The sequence below is a fragment of the Heptranchias perlo genome, chromosome 23 (assembly GCF_035084215.1).
Source record: "Heptranchias perlo isolate sHepPer1 chromosome 23, sHepPer1.hap1, whole genome shotgun sequence".
Classification (NCBI taxonomy): domain Eukaryota; kingdom Metazoa; phylum Chordata; class Chondrichthyes; order Hexanchiformes; family Hexanchidae; genus Heptranchias; species Heptranchias perlo.
Genome location: NC_090347.1, coordinates 4,978,133 through 4,994,274, shown reverse-complemented (window position 1 = coordinate 4,994,274; position 16,142 = coordinate 4,978,133). Strand labels below are relative to the sequence as shown.

The following is a 16,142-nucleotide window of genomic DNA, read 5'->3' as shown; positions in this document are numbered from 1 at the left end:
AGGGATCACTTTGGGACCAGTGATCATAATTCCATTAGTTTTAAGATAGCTATGGAGAAGGATAGGTCTGGCCCAAAAGTTAAAATTCTAAATTGGGGAAAGGCCAATTTTGATGGTATTAGACAGGAACTTTCAGAAGTTGATTGGGAGAGTCTGTTGGCAGGCAAAGGGACGTCTGGTAAGTGGGAGGCTTTCAAAAGTGTGTTAACCAGGGTTCAGGGTAAGCACATTCCTTATAAAGTGAAGGGCAAGGCTGGTAGAAGTAGGGAACCTTGGATGACTCGGGAGATTGAGGCACTAGTCAAAAATAAGAAGGAGGCATATGACATGCATAGGCAGCTGGGATCAAGTGGATCCATTGAAGAGTATAGAGATTGCCGGAGTAGAGTTAAGAGAGAAATCAGGAGGGCAAAAAGGGGATATGAGATTGCTTTGGCAGATCAGGCAAAGGTGAATCCAAAGAGCTTCTACAAATACATAAAGGGCAAAAGGGTAACTAGGGAGAGAGTAGGGCCTCTTAAGGATCAACAAGGTCATCTATGTGCGGAACCACAAGAGATGGGTGAGATCCTGAATGAATATTTCACATCGGTATTTACGGTTGAGAAAGGCATGGATGTTAGGGAACTTGGGGAAATAAATAGTGATGTCTTGAGGAGTGTACATATTACAGAGAGGGAGGTGCTGGAAGTCTTAACGCGCATCAAGGTAGATAAATCTCCGGGACCTGATGAAATGTATCCCAGGACGTTATGGGAGGTTAGGGAGGAAATTGCGGGTCCCCTAGCAGAGATATTTGAATCATCCACCGCTACAGGTGAGGTGCCTGAAGATTGGAGGGTAGCAAATGTTGTGCCTTTGTTTAAGAAGGGCGGCAGGGAAAAGCCTGGGAACTACAGACCAGTGAGCCTGACATCTGTAGTGGGTAAGTTGTTAGAGGGTATTCTGAGGGACAGGATCTACAGGCATTTGGAGAGGCAGGGACTAATTAGGAACAGTCAGCATGGTTTTGTGAGAGGAAAATCATGTCTCACGAATTTGATTGAGTTTTTTGAAGGGGTAACCAAGAAGATAGATGAGGGCTGTGCAGTAGACGTGGTCTACATGGACTTCAGCAAAGCATTTGACAAGGTACCGCATGGTAGGTTGTTACATAAGGTTAAATCTCATGGGATCCAAGGTGAGGTAGCCAATTGGATACAAAATTGGCTTGACGACAGAAGACAGAGGGTGGTTGTCGAGGGTTGTTTTTCAAACTGGATGCCTGTGTCCAGCGGTGTGCCTCAGGGATCGGTGCTGGGTCCGCTGTTATTTGTTATTTATATTAATGATTTGGATGAGAATTTAGGAGGCATGGTTAGTAAGTTTGCAGATGACACCAAGATTGGTGGCATTGTGGACAGTGAAGAAGGTTATCTAGGATTGCAACGGGATCTTGATAAATTGGGCCAGTGGGCCGATGAATGGCAGATGGAGTTTAATTTAGATAAATGTGAGGTGATGCATTTTGGTAGATCGAATCGGGCCAGGACCTACTCCGTTAATGGTAGGGCGTTGGGGAGAGTTATCGAACAAAGAGATCTAGGAGTACAGATTCATAGCTCCTTGAAAGTGGAGTCACAGGTGGATAGGGTGGTGAAGAAGGCATTCAGCATGCTTGGTTTCATTGGTCAGAACATTGAATGCAGGAGTTGGGATGTCTTGTTGAAGTTGTACAGGGCATTGGTGAGGCCACACTTGGAGTACTGTGTACAGTTCTGGTCACCCTATTATAGAAAGGATATTATTAAACTAGAAAGAGTGCAGAAAAGATTTACTAGGATGCTACCGGGACTTGATGGTTTGACTTACAGGGAGAGGTTAGACAGACTGGGACTTTATTCCCTGGAGAGTAGGAGGTTAAGGGGTGATCTTATAGAAGTCTATAAAATAATGAGGGGCATAGATAAGGTCGATAGTCAAAATCTTTTCCCAAAGGTAGGGGAGTCTATAACGGGGGGGCACAGATTTAAGGTGAGAGGGGAGAGATACAAAAGGATCCAGAGGGGCAATTTTTTCACTCAAAGGGTGGTGAGTGTCTGGAACGAGCTGCCAGAGGCAGTAGTAGAGGCGGGTACAATTTTGTCTTTTAAAAAGCATTTGGACAGTTACATGGGGAAGATGGGTATCGAGGGATATGGGCCAAGTGCAGGCAATTGGGACTAGCTTAGTGGTATAAACTGGGCGACATGGACATGTTGGGCCGAAGGGCCTGTTTCCATGTTGTAACTTCTATGATTCTATGATTCTATGATTCTATGGTGCATTCCCCAAGGAATTTGCAGCATGCAAGTGGGTGCTGGGGTGTCTTCAATGGCTCCACCCACAAATATGTATTGCCTTGTACTAGTGCCAGAGAGAGAAAAGTTGTGTATAAAGATAAGAAAGGCAGGTCTACTGCGGCCTAACCAACGGTCCTTAAAGAGACCACAGCATGCCACCACCAAAAAGGTACATTTTTAAAAAATACTTACCTGAATTTGGAGCCAGCTGCATTCATGACATCCCAATTTTGCATAGGGGCCCCAAGCAGGCTTTAGGTCCCTTATTTGTATAAGCAAAGGGTCCAACGCCTGCTTTAGGTGTGGGCCCTGGATGCCTTTTTTTTGCCTATACCAATATAGCCGGCGGCACACATTCGGCTTGTAATTAGTGTGCGCTTACTGCCTGCCATATTGAAGGCTTAGTGCCTGTAAAACGGGCGCAGCGCCATTGAATTTCTAGGTCGACATGTTTTTCGAATTGGTTGCGAATAATCATGAATTTAATGGTATTCCAGTAGTTTTTCTTTCAAACATAAATTTGAAGTACTGAAATACTAGGTATTTAAAACTAGTCTCTAATATGGTTTTATTGTCAGTTTAAGGTCTTACCTTGCCATTGCTTTTTGGAAACAAAGCCCCTAGAGTGAACACACCCAGTATAGGTCCTAGAATTAACCCATCAACACTTCGGGCTAGCTGAGTAGAAATATTAAAGAAACATTGTTACACCAACAGGAATATCAATGATATTGCTGTCAAATATAATTCTATAAATTAAACTACATCCGTTATATAATTATTTTCAACTTTATCATGTGTTTACCTGCATTACATTTTCTTCTAAGAGAGAGGTTAATGCAGCCAGACCCACTGTCAAAAGTCCAAATATCATAGCTAAATATAATACAGAACAAAATTAGCAGGAAAGTACTGTTTGTAGACATTTGGGATACTTCATTTATTTTCTTCTCCTCATCAATTTGTTCCTCTCACTACAATCGGCCTGGTGAGTTCAGCTCACGTTACACAGAACAGGGCTCAAATCTGGAGCAATTCTGGTCGGTGAGGTTCAGCTACTCACTGGATAAACTCACTGAGGCATGCATGGTTGCTTTTAGGATACTTCCTACTATGCATATACAATCCATTTCTTGTTTGAAAGCTGTAATTTGAGTGCTTGTTTGCTCCAAATGTTGGTATTTATAATTTCTTTCTCTCAGCAGTGGGTTTCCATCAGAACTAATTTTGGGCTTGCTGGTACTTGGCTGCCACCTCCTGGATTTTTCACATCCAATATGTCAAATGACATATCTCCTGTCATCACCACCTTAGTAAAAGTGGGTGTCAGGAAGGTTGTTTCTTTCTTTAACCTATGTAGCATGCCCAAGGTAGTGGGGCAGGAGGTTTAAAAAAGAAAGGGCAACCAAGCCTAGAGCAACAAATACTGTGCAATTGATTGCATTAGGCATGATGCGCCTTTTAAAAATATCTTAAAAAGCATTTTGACTGTACTTTGGGGGCTGCCAGCCATGCTACACTGCGACCGGTCCCTCAGCGATTTTCCTCTCACTGCCCACCTGAGGCAGCTGACCCCGCAGCAGCACAATACAGTCAGGAGCCTGTCACAAAAACTTAAATGGGTCTGATACCAGAATATCCACTAGGATCAGTACATAGGGAAACAGTGGGAGCAAAGACTTGCTGCACCACTCATCTGGCGAGATTCCTGTTGGATCAGGAAATCTGGACCATACAGTCCAATACCCCCATCTCTCAACCCCCAACCCCGCTAGTGACTTTATGTAAGCACAGCACAAATAACGCATTTTAGTCAGAAGTTAAAGAATGGTTATAGAAAAAAGCATAACATCCTTCTCCAAATGAGTTCCTCCAATACGTAATGGAAAAGCCTTACATATTTTTGAGTCTACATGTATTTTTGTTTATATTATTTTTTTTATTCATTCATGGGATGTTGGCATTTACTGTCCATCGCTAATTACCCTTGAGAAGGTGGTGGTGAGCCGCCTTCTTGAACCACTGCAGTCCGTGTGATGAAGGTGCTCCCACAGTGCTGTCAGGTAGGGAGTTCCAGGATTTTGACCCAGCGACGATGAAGGGACGGCGATATATTTCCAAATCAGGATGGTGCGTGACTTGGAGGGGAATGTGCGGGTGGTGGCGTTCCCATGCGACCGCTACCCTTGTCATTTTAGGTGGTAGAGGACGCGAGTTTGGGAGGTATGGTCGAAGAAGCCTTGGCGAGTTACTGCAGTGCAACTTGTAAATGGTACACAATGCAGCCACGGTGCACCGCTGGTGGAGGGAGTTAATGTTTAAGGTGGTGAATGGGGTGTCAATCAAGCGGGCTGCTTTGTCCTGGATGGTGTTGAGCTTCTTGAGTGTTGTTGGAGCTGCACTCATTCAGGCAAATGGAGAGTATTCCATCACGCTCCTGACTTGTGCCTTGTAGATGGTGGAAAGACTTTGGGGAATCAGGAGGTGAGTCACTCGCTGCAGAATACTCAGCCTCTGACCTGCTTTTGTAGCCACAGTATTTATGTGGCCGGTCTAGTTAAGTTTCTGGTCAGTGGTGACCCCCAGGATGTTGATGGTGTGGGATTCGGCAATGGTAATGTTGTTGAATGTCAAAGGAAGGTGGTTAGATTCTCTCTTGTTGGAGATGGTCATTACCTGGCAATTGTCTGGCTCAAATGTTACTTGCCACTTATCAGCCCAAGCCTGGATGTTGTCCAGGTCTTGCTGCATGCGGGCACGGACTGCTTCATTATCTGAGGGGTTGCGAATGGAACTGAACACTGTACAATCATCAGCGAACATCCCCATTTCTGACCTTATGATGGAGGGAAGGTCATTGATGAAGCAGCTGAAGATGGTTGGGCCTAGGACACTGCCCTGAGAAACTCCTGCAGTGATGTCCTGGGGCTGAGATGATTGGCCTCCAACAACCACTACCATCTTCCTTTGTGCCAGGTATGTCTCCAGCCACTGGAGAGTTTTCCCCCTGATTCCCACTGACTTCAACTTTACTAGGGCTCCTTGATGCCACACTCGGTCAAATGCTGCCTTGATGTCGAGGGCAGTGACTCTCACCTCACCTCTGAAATTCAGTTCTTTTATCAATGTTTGGACCAAGGCTGTAAAGAGGTCTGGAGCCGAGTGGTCCTGGCAGAACCCAAACTGAACATCGGTGAGCAGGTTATTAGAATCATAGAACGGTTACAGAATGGAAGGAGGCCAATCGGTCCATCGAGTCTGTGCTTGTTCTATGCTAGAGTAATCCAGCTAGTTCCACTCCCCCGCCCTATCCCCATAGCCCTGCAATTTTTTTTCTTTCAAGTACTTATCCAGTTCCCTTTTGAAAGCCATGATTGAATCTGCCTCCACCACCCACTCTGGCAGTGCATTCCAGATCCTAACCACTTGCTGCGTAAAAAAGTTTTCCCTCATGTCACCTTTGGTTCTTTTGCCAATCACCTTAAATCTATGTCCTCTGGTTTTTGACCCTTCCGCCAATGGGAACAGTTTCTCTCTATCTATACTGTCTAGACCCTTCATGATTTTAAATACCTCTTTCCAATCTCCTCTCAACCTTCTCTGTTCCAAGGAGAACAACCCCAGCTTCTCCAGTCTATCCACGTAACTAAAGTCCCTCATCCCTGGAATCATTCTAGTAAATCTTCTCTGCACCCTCTCTAAGGCCTTCACATTTTTCCTAAAGTGCGGTGCCAGAACTGGACACAATAATCCAGTTATGGTCGAACCAGTGTTTTATAAAGGTTCAGCATGACTTCCTTGCTTTGTACTCTATGCCTCTATTTATAAAGCCCAGGATCCCGTATGCTTTTTTAACCGCTTTCTCAACCTGCCCTGCCGCTTTCAACGATTTATTGGTGAATAAGTGCCGCTTGATAGCACTGTCGATGACACCTTCCATCACTTTGCTGATGATTGAGAGTAGACTGATGGGGCTGCAGTTGGCTGGATTGGATTTGTCCTGCTTTTTGTGGACTGGACTTTCCTGGGCGATTTTCCACTTTGTCGGTTAGATGCCAGTGTTGTAGCTGTACCGGAACAGCTTGGCTAGAGGCGCGGCTAGTTCTGGAGCACAAGTCTTCAGCACTACAGCTGGGATGTTGTCGGGGCCCATAGCCTTTGCTGTATCCAGTGCACTCAGCCATTTCTTGATATCACGTCGAGTGAATCCACGTGATATCAAGAAGACTGGCTTCTGTGATGGTCGGGTTCTCGGGAGGAGGCTGGGAGGATATATTATATATATCTATATCTACACACAAGATTGCTAATCTTAACAAATCGCTAATGATGCTGGATCCCAACCATTTCTGATTTGCAACATTGCACCTTGTCTAAAAAGAGTGTTACAGTTTGTTAGATTATTCTTCACACAGTCGTCATGTCTGGCTCAGACATACAACTGTTTACATCGGTTTTACACATGATCTTTTTTAAACTGACCAACTTAGTTACCTACTGTATGATCGGACCAAGCTACTCTTGATTTGTACCTACAGACAAAAAATGTCATGGTAAATAATATCATCACTCTTCCTGTACTTTAAGCTCTGTCCTGTAGGGGTTTCAGAAATTGAAAGGTAACCTAGAAGCTTTGAGATCAGCGTCTTCTTGCCATCAGAAAAATGCTTCCAAGATTTCCAGTTTTCTTTTATAATGTCTTCCACAAAGACTGCAGCAATAGCATTGATGCCTGAAGAGACTGTGCTGTGGATAAGAAAAATAAAATAAGAGTTATTAAGTCAGATACCGTATGAATATAGAATTCAAGTATTCATGTCAATATTGGCTAGTGGGATCTTTTTGGTCAATTTTTCGATTTCAATCACCCTCTCTTTATCTCGTTTATAAATAAATATGCTGTTTTGGCCTCTCCTCATTGTGAGACATGCTTCTGGGAAGATTTAACACAACACAAAAAAAAGTTAAAGAATTTTCAACTGTTGGATAGTGCAACAGGGTAGAAATTAGCAAATTCAGATTTGTCCGAGGTATTCAGGAAATAAAGTGAATGGATTGTTGATTCTGCAAAAAGTAGATTACAGGCTATTTACTGAGGCAGGATGGAGCATTAATTTTTCTGAGAGGGTCTTGTACATAGATCAATAGTCATGATGTGGAGATGCCGGTGATGGACTGGGGTTGACAATTGTAAACAATTTTACAACACCAAGTTATAGTCCAGCAATTTTATTTTAAATTCACAAGCTTTTGGAGGCTTTCTCCTTCCTCAGGTGATTTCCACATCGTTCACCTGAGGAAGGAGAAAGCCTCCGAAAGCTTGTGAATTTAAAATAAAATTGCTGGACTATAACTTGGTGTTGTAAAATTGTTTACAATAGATCAATAGTAGCAAGGTAGGGCAGCTAGAAGGGCTGATTGGCCTTTGCTTATTCTTAATATCATATGTAATGATACTGTGTGGTTAATGTTTCAAAATCTATAATAATAATTTCTAGAATTTCTCTGACTCCATTTATATTCTCTCGATTTCCTTTAAGGACCACACAGAGCCCACACCATTCTCTGGAGCAGTTGGGAGACAGTACATTTACTTTTGTGCCCCTATTATTGGCATTTTCCAGTTGCTATGGACTGACTCACTGATTTTTTTTCTCTTACTAACATTAGGAGTTCACTATGTCCAAATCAGTGCCTCATCACTTATGGTACAACATAAAGAACCCACTATTTCTCTCTCCCTACCCCATACACAAACATACTCAGATAATTTTCATAATTTCAAAATTACAATTAGTACTTTTCATAAGAATTTATATTTTATTGAATTACTATTCTATCATACATACTGTGGATGCTAATATCTAGAGTAACATACAACATACCTCAGAGTGCCGCTAAATGCACAAGCGATAAAAAGTCCTGAAACTCCAGGTACGTGAGATAAGAGCTCCAAAACTAGTAATGGTGTCATCTTCAGAAAGATTTTAAAATAAAAAGAATTCATAAGGAAATAATTTTTGACATCTGCACTACCATGTTAAATATTTCCTGGAATTTGTCAGTGTTCACAAATTGGATCAACAAAAATAAATACAACACCAAATATTACCACTTCAAAAGGATATTTAAGCAAATTGCAAAACTTCATCCATTCTCCATACACCTCTTCTCACTTACATTTTCTCCATATTTAATTCAAATACACTATAGAGCCAACTTCTCATCTGACTGAAACATCAATTTCTTCAAACCAGTAACATTAACCTCAAATAAATGGATCAAATCCTCTCACCGATGCATAGTATCACTTCAACAGATACCACTGAATTATTTATAGCAGAATTAAAAGGAATTGGTCCCCAGTTGAGAAAATTGCTAAAAATATTCAATTTTCTCAAACAAAATTGACTTACTTTACATTATTCTGCCTGACCTTTTCACAAAGATTTCCACACTAGAGACAGAGGTTGCTCAGAATAAAGTATATAAGGACTGTGAAACAGAGCAGCAGTTTTAATAGGATGAGGTTGGATTGGCTCCACTTTACAGCTTGAGGTTCAAACCCACTAGGAACTGGATTGATTCTGCCAAGACCCTAAGTGCAATTGGCATACGATCCTTACAGCTAGCATACAGAGTTTTCATCCTTTTAATCAGGATTGGATTAAAATTATTGCCCAGAGATTAAAGTGCAGTATACCAAATCACAATGCTGGCAATCCCCTTGAGAATCATAATTTTAAAAAAATATATATTTTCACGGTTTAAGCTGTATTTTGATATGGCGTTTACATTAGGGTTAATCCCCGGTGCTCTTGGGAAGAAGTGGCAAGCCCCTAATAAATCTGGTAACCATTGGTTGACATTAGTAAAAAAAGTGACCATGAAAGCTGTCATAAAAACCCAAACGGTCCACTTATGTCTGTCTGTCCTACACATAACTCCAATGCCCTCTGAAGTGGCCTAGCAAGACATTCAGTTGCAAAATAATCAGTTGCAAAACAATTATTTCGGGCTGAGCAGTAAAATGCAACCTTGCTAGTGATGCTCACATCCAGAGAGCAAAATGAAAAAAACCAATTCTCTCCAGTACTATACCTAGATTATGTGCGCAAGTGCTGGAGTGGGACTTGAATCCATGACTTTCTATCTCAGAGATGAAAGTACCACAAAAATGGAAAAATATAAGGTATGATCCCATCCCTTTGATGACTCTTCATGAGCTCCATTAGTACTCCATGATCAGGGAACCTCACAACTGGTGAAATAGGTTTAGATTTAAAGGCCACTCAATTCAAGGATCCAAGGAAAATTCTGTCATTCCTCCCAATGCAACAGCGAATGTGATGGCACAAGACATGACAATGATTTGTATTTCTGTAGTGCTCCTTACATACAGGAAGATGACTCAAAACACTTTACATTGAGGACAAAACAGTGGATGCTGAGAGGGAGGATAGTGAAAAAAGAGAGGTCAAGGGTAGGGAACCAAATGTAGGGGCAAAGAAAAAGGTTTGATGAGGTTTTTGAAACCAGGAAGGGATGTAACAAGGCAGTGGAGTTCCAGAGGACTGGAACATAATGGTGAAAAGAGTGTAAGCCAATTTATCAAAAACATCTTTCCATCTTCTCCGAAAGATATGAATCCACAGGCACAGGTTGCATTCTGCTACATTATCCAAGTGAACATTATTCATATGCAAGCCTCAATATTGAATATTTGATCACGGGGCCATTAGAACTGAGCCCAATACTATCTCCCCTTGAAGCCCACACATATGCAGCTTCAGCAGGGATCATTTGATGGTGATTAGAGATGGGAACCCCAAGTGATTTTCCTCTTCCTAACCCGGGTGCACTGAGTCTAATTTAAGCACGCTGGCTGAGATCAGCTAACTCAAAACAGATTGGGGATTGAACCTAGGACTATTCTGGCCTGCATGGCTCAACTACTCACTGAATAAAATCATTGAGCCATTGCTGTGAATGCAATCTGAAGTGCCACTGGTACTCCACAACACAAAACAAATTTTTACAATAGTCAATAGTGAGAATAGCTTGTAACACATAAGAACATATGAAATAGGAGCAGGAGTAGGCCACAAGGCCCCTCGAGCCTGCTCCACCATTCATTAACATCATGGCTGATCTTTGACCTCAACTCCACTTTCCCGCCCGATCCCCATACCCCTTGATTCCCCTTGAGTCCAAAATTATAAAATTATCTGTTAAATGACAGAGCTCAGTAGTACATTTGGTAATAATCCCTTGACTAAAACTATGCTGAGTGAAAATATTCAGGAGTTTGGTGCTTGAGTACTTTATGCAAATGTAAAAAGGTAGCTATAATTATGATCTACATTACTACACAAATGAAATATCTATATATGTATCTTAGTAGGTACAGCACAGGAGGAGGCCATTTGGCCCATCATGCCTGAACCAACTCTTTGAAAGAGCTATCCAATAGTCCTACTCCCCTGCCCTTTCCCCCTAGCACCTTAAATTTTTTCCCTTCAAGTATTTATCCAATTCCCTTTTGAAAGTTACTATTGAATCTGCTTCCACCACCCTTTCAGGCAGTGCATTCCAGATCATTACAACTCGCTGCGTAAAAAAATGTTTCTTCATGTTGCCTCTGGCTCTTTTGCCGATCGCCTTAAATCTGTACCCTTCAGCCGCTGAAAATAAAGTCTCATTTACTCTATCAAAACCGTTCATGATTATGAACACCTCTATGAAATCTCCCCTTAACCTTCTCTGTTCTAAGGAGAACAACCCCAACTTCTCCACTCTCTCCATATATCTGAAGTCCCTCATCCCTGGTACCATTCTAGTAAATCTCTTCTGCACCCTCTCTAAGGCCTTGACATCCTTCCTAAAGTGTGGTGCCCAGAATTGAACACAATACTCCAGCTGAGGCCTAACCAGTGTTTTATAAAGGGTTACTATAACTTCCTTGCTTCTATTAATAAAGCCCAGGATCTCATATACTTTTTTAACAGTCTTCTCAAAGATTTGTGTATGTGCACCCCCAGATATCTCTGTTCCTGCACCCCCCTTAAAATTGTACCATTTAGTTTAGATTGCCTTTCCTCATTCTTCCTACCAAAATGCACCATTTCACACTTCTCTGCGTTAAATTTCATCTGCCATGTGTCTGCCCATTTCACCAGTCTGTCGATGTCCTCCTGAAGTCTGTTCCCATCCTCCACATTGTTTATTACATTTCCGAGTTTCGTGCCATATGCAAATTTTGAAATTATACCCTCTATTCCCAAGTCATTAATATATGTCAAAAACAGCAGTGGTCCTAATACTAACCCCTAAGGAACACCACTGTATATTTCCCTCCAGTCTGAAAAACAGCCGTTCACCACTACTCTCTGCTTTCTGTCCCATAGTCAATTTTGTATCCATGCTGCCACTGTCACGTTAATCCCATGGGCTTTAATTTTGCTAACAAGTCTATTATATGATACTTTATCAAATGCCTTTTGAAACTCCATATACACAATATCAACCGCACTACCCTCATCAACCTGCCCCGTTGCTTCATCAAAGAACTCAATCAAGTTAGTCAAACAGGATTTTCTTTTAACAAATCTGCGCTGACTTTCATTTATTAGCCCGTACTTTTCCAAGTGCCAATTAATTTTGGCCTGGATTATTGTCTCTAAAAGTTTCCCACCACCGACGTTAGGCTGACTGGCCTGTAATTGCCAAGTTTATCCCTCTCCCCTTTTTTGAACAGGGGTGTAACATTTGCAATCCCCCAGTCTTCCGGCACCATCCCCATATCTGAGGAGGATTGGAAGATTGTGGCCACAGCCTCCGTAATTTCCACCCTTACTTCCCTCAGTTAGTGAGGATGCATCCCATCTGGACCGGGTGACTTTTCTACTTTGAGTGCTGCCAATCTTTTAAGTACCTCCTCTTTATCTATTTTTATCCTATCCAATATCGCTACTACCTTCTTCTTTACTGCTACATGGCAGCATCCTCTTCTCTAGTAAAGACGGATGCGAAGGAGTCATTTGGTACATCAGTTTTGAGTTAGCTATACAATTCTTTTTTAAAAAAATCTTTTTTTTGCTCAATATTTGTGTTTATCGAGATGAGGGATTTTTTTTATTCGTTCATGGGATGTGGGTATCGCTGGCAAGGCCAGCATTTATTCCCCATCCCTAATTGCCCTTGAGAAGGTGGTGGTGAGCTGCCTTCTTGAACTGCTGCAGTCCGTGTGGTGAAGGTTCTCCCACAGTGCTGTTAGGAAGGGAGTTCCAGGATTTTGACCCAGCGACGATGAAGGAACGGCGATATATTTCCAAGTCGGGATGGTGTGTGACTTGGAGGGGAACGTGCAGGTGGTGTTGTTCCCATGTGCCTGCTGCCCTTGTCCTTCTAGGTGGTAGAGGTCGCGGGTTTGGGAGGTGCTGTCGAAGAAGCCTTGGCGAGTTGCTGCAGTGCATCCTGTAGATGGTACACACTGCAGCCACGATGCGCCGGTGGTGAAGGGAGCGAATGTTTAGGCTGGTGAATGGGGTGCCAATCAAGCGGGCTGCTTTGTCCTGGATGGTGTCGAGCTTCTTGAGTGTTGTTGGAGCTGCACTCATCCAGGCAAGTGGAGAGTATTCCATCACAGTCCTGACTTGTGTCTTGTAGATGGTGGAAAGGCTTTGGGGAGTCAGGAGTTGAGTCAATCGCCGCAGAATACCCAGCCTCTGACCTGCTTTTGTAGCCACAGTATTTATGTGGCTTGTCCAGTTAAGTTTCTGGTCAATGGTGACCCCCAGGATGCTGATGGTGGGGGATTCGGTGATGGTAATGTCGTTGAATGTCAAGGGGAGGTGGTTAGACTCTCTGTTGTTGGAGATGGTCATTGCCTGGCAATTGTCTGGCACATATGTTACTTGCCACTTATCAGCCCAAGCTTGGATGTTGTCCAGGTATTGCTGCATGCGGGCACAGACTGCTTCATTACCTGAGGGGTTGCGAATGGAACTGAACACTGTGCAATCATCAGCGAACATCCCCATTTCTGACCTTAAGATGGAGGGAAGCTCATTGATGAAGCAGCTGAAGATAGTTGGGCCTAGGACACTAGTGCTGAAGAACATAGTTTTAGCATCTGGCACTCCCAGGGCTAGCTGCAAGCACAGCCAGCTGCAGAGCAAAGGTATTACAGTTAATGTTCTTTAACCCCAAGTTCAAGAAAGCATCCTCTAGTACATCAGTGTGACATTTCACATTTCCTACACCAGCCATTCCAGTGATCTTTCTTAGTTATACTGCCAATTAGTATTAAATTATGACGGCTGTGAGCTGTTGACCCATGCACACTAGGAACTGGGTTGAGACTGGCCAAACTCATTCAATGCAAGACTTCTAGAGCCAGAAGAGAGAAAAGTATTCCATCCTATTAGATTGAACTGGACTCAAAGCTAGAAGATAGAGTGAAAGGGCAGTGTACTCACCCACTTGCAAGCCTGAGGATTGGGAGCAGTTTAGAATTCAGCAAAAAAGGACCAAGAGATTGATTAAGAGGGGAAAAATAGAGTATGAGAGTAAACTTGCAAGGAACATAAAAGTGAACTGTAAAAGCTTCTACAAGTATGTAAAAAGAAAAAGATTAGTGAACACAAATGTAGGTCCCTTACTGTCAGAAACGGGAGAATTTATAATGGGGAACAGGGAAATGGCAGAGCAGTTACACAAATACTTTGGTTCTGTCTTCATGGAAGAGGACACAAATAACTTCCTAGAAATGCTAGGGAACTAAGGGACTAGTGAGAAGGAGGAGTTAAAGGAAATTAGTATTAGTAAAAAAATAGTGCTGGAGAAATTAATGGGACTGAAAGCCGATAAATCCCCAGGACCTGATAATCTGCATCCCAGAGTACTAAAAGAGCTAGCCATGGAAATAGTGAATGCATTAGTTGTCATCTTCCAAAATTCTATAGATTATGGAACAGTTCCTGCAGATTGGAGGGTGGCAAATGTAACCCCACTATTTAAAAAAGGAGGGAGAGAGAAAACAGGGAACTACAGACCGGTTAGCCTAACATCAGTAGTAGGGAAAATGCTAGAGTCTATTATAAAGGATGTGATAACAGGACACTTGGAAAATATCAACGGGATTAGACAAAGTCAACATGGATTTATGAAAGGGAAATCATGTTTGACAAACCTACTGGAGTTTTTTGAGGATGTAACTGGTAAAATAGATAAGGGAGAACCAGTGGTTGTGGTTTATTTGGATTTTCAGAAGGCCTTTGATAAAGTCCCACATAAGAGGTTAGTGTGCAAAATTAAAGCACATGGGATTGGGGGTAATATAATGGCATGGATTGAAAATTGGTTAACAGACAAGAAACAGAGAGTAGGAATAAATGGGTCTTTTTCGGGGTGGCAGGCAGTGACTAGTGGGATACTGCAGGGATCAGTGCTTGGGCCCCAGCTATTCACAATATATATCAATGATTTGGATGAGGGAACCAAATGTAATATTTCTAAGTTTGCTGATGACACAAAACTAGGTGGGATCGTGAGTTGAGAGGAGGATGCAAAGAGGCTTCATGGTGATTTAGACAAGTTGAGTGAGTGGGCAAATACATGGCAGATGCAGTATAATGTGGATAAATGTGAAGTTATCCACTTCGGAAGGAAAAACAGAAAGGCAGAGTATTATTTAAATGGTGATAGATTGGGGAATGTTGATGTACAAAGGGACCTGGGTGTCCTTGTACACCAGCCACTGAAAGCGAACATGCAGTTGCAGCAAGCAGTTAGGAAGGCAAATTGTATGTTGGCCTTCATTGCAAGAGGATTTGAGTACAGGAGCAAGGATGTCTTACTGCAGTTATACAGAGCCTTGGTGAGACCACACCTGGAGTATTGTCTGCAGTTTTGGTCTCCTTACCTAAGAAAGGATATACTTGTCATAGAGGGAGTGCAGCGAAGGTTCACCAGATTGATTCCTGGGATGGCAGGACTGTCGTATGAGGAGAGACTGGGTTGACTCGGCCTGTATTCACTCGAGTGTAGAAGAATGAGAGGGGATCTCATTGAAACATATAAAATTCTGACCGGGCTAGACAGACTGGATGCAGGGAGGATGTTCCCCCTGGGTGGGGGGTCCAAAACGAGGGGTCACAGTCTGAGGATACAGGGTAGGACATTTAGGACTGCGATGAGGAGAAATTTCTTCACACAGAGGGTGGTGAACCTGTGGAATTCTCTACCACAGAAGGCTGTGGAGGCCAAGTCACTGAATACATTTGAGAAGGAGCTAGATAGATTTCTAGACACAAAAGGCATCAAGGGGTATGGGGAGAGAGCGGGAATATGGTATTGAGATAGAGGATCAGCCATGATTGTATTGAATGGCGGAGCAGGCTCAAAGGGCCGAATGACCGACTTCTGCTCCTATTTTCTATGTTTCTACATTTCTATATTTGCTATTCAGTTCCTCAAAGGCTCCTTAAAGTTGTGAGTTTTTAAAATGTATTTACTTGCCTGGTTGGTATTGCTGATTCTGTTTGCCTCCATTGGATCACAGGTTTCATAAACAGCATACATAACCAAACCACACAGACATGCCGTAATTGTCACTAAAAGCATACCAATCCAGTTCAGGAATATAGCCCTGTTAAATAAGAAAGAACTGTTAGTCAGCACACAAAGCTGCATTACACATTAAGAATGGAAACGGTGGAGTTTCCTTACCTGCTGTATTCCTATCAGATCTGCCACATATTAGTGTGACCCCGGAAGAAATTATGAATTAAATGCCTACTGGCCAATGTGGGTCATTAA

At 42.6% G+C, this 16,142-nt stretch overlaps 1 protein-coding gene across 2 annotated transcripts in view; it reads right to left on the bottom strand.

Moving 5' to 3' along the window:
• Window positions 1–16,142, bottom strand: part of LOC137341028 (sodium-coupled monocarboxylate transporter 1-like) — a 78,185-nt gene that overhangs the window by 20,001 nt on the left and 42,042 nt on the right. For both annotated transcript variants that reach the window (XM_068003871.1, XM_068003872.1), the window contains 5 exons: window positions 15,843–15,972; window positions 8,207–8,295; window positions 6,946–7,067; window positions 3,127–3,197; window positions 2,913–2,999 (listed from right to left, as the gene is read on the bottom strand). In XM_068003871.1, the coding sequence (XP_067859972.1) occupies window positions 2,913–2,999; window positions 3,127–3,197; window positions 6,946–7,067; window positions 8,207–8,295; window positions 15,843–15,972 (499 nt within the window). The remainder of the gene's footprint in view (window positions 1–2,912; window positions 3,000–3,126; window positions 3,198–6,945; window positions 7,068–8,206; window positions 8,296–15,842; window positions 15,973–16,142) is intronic.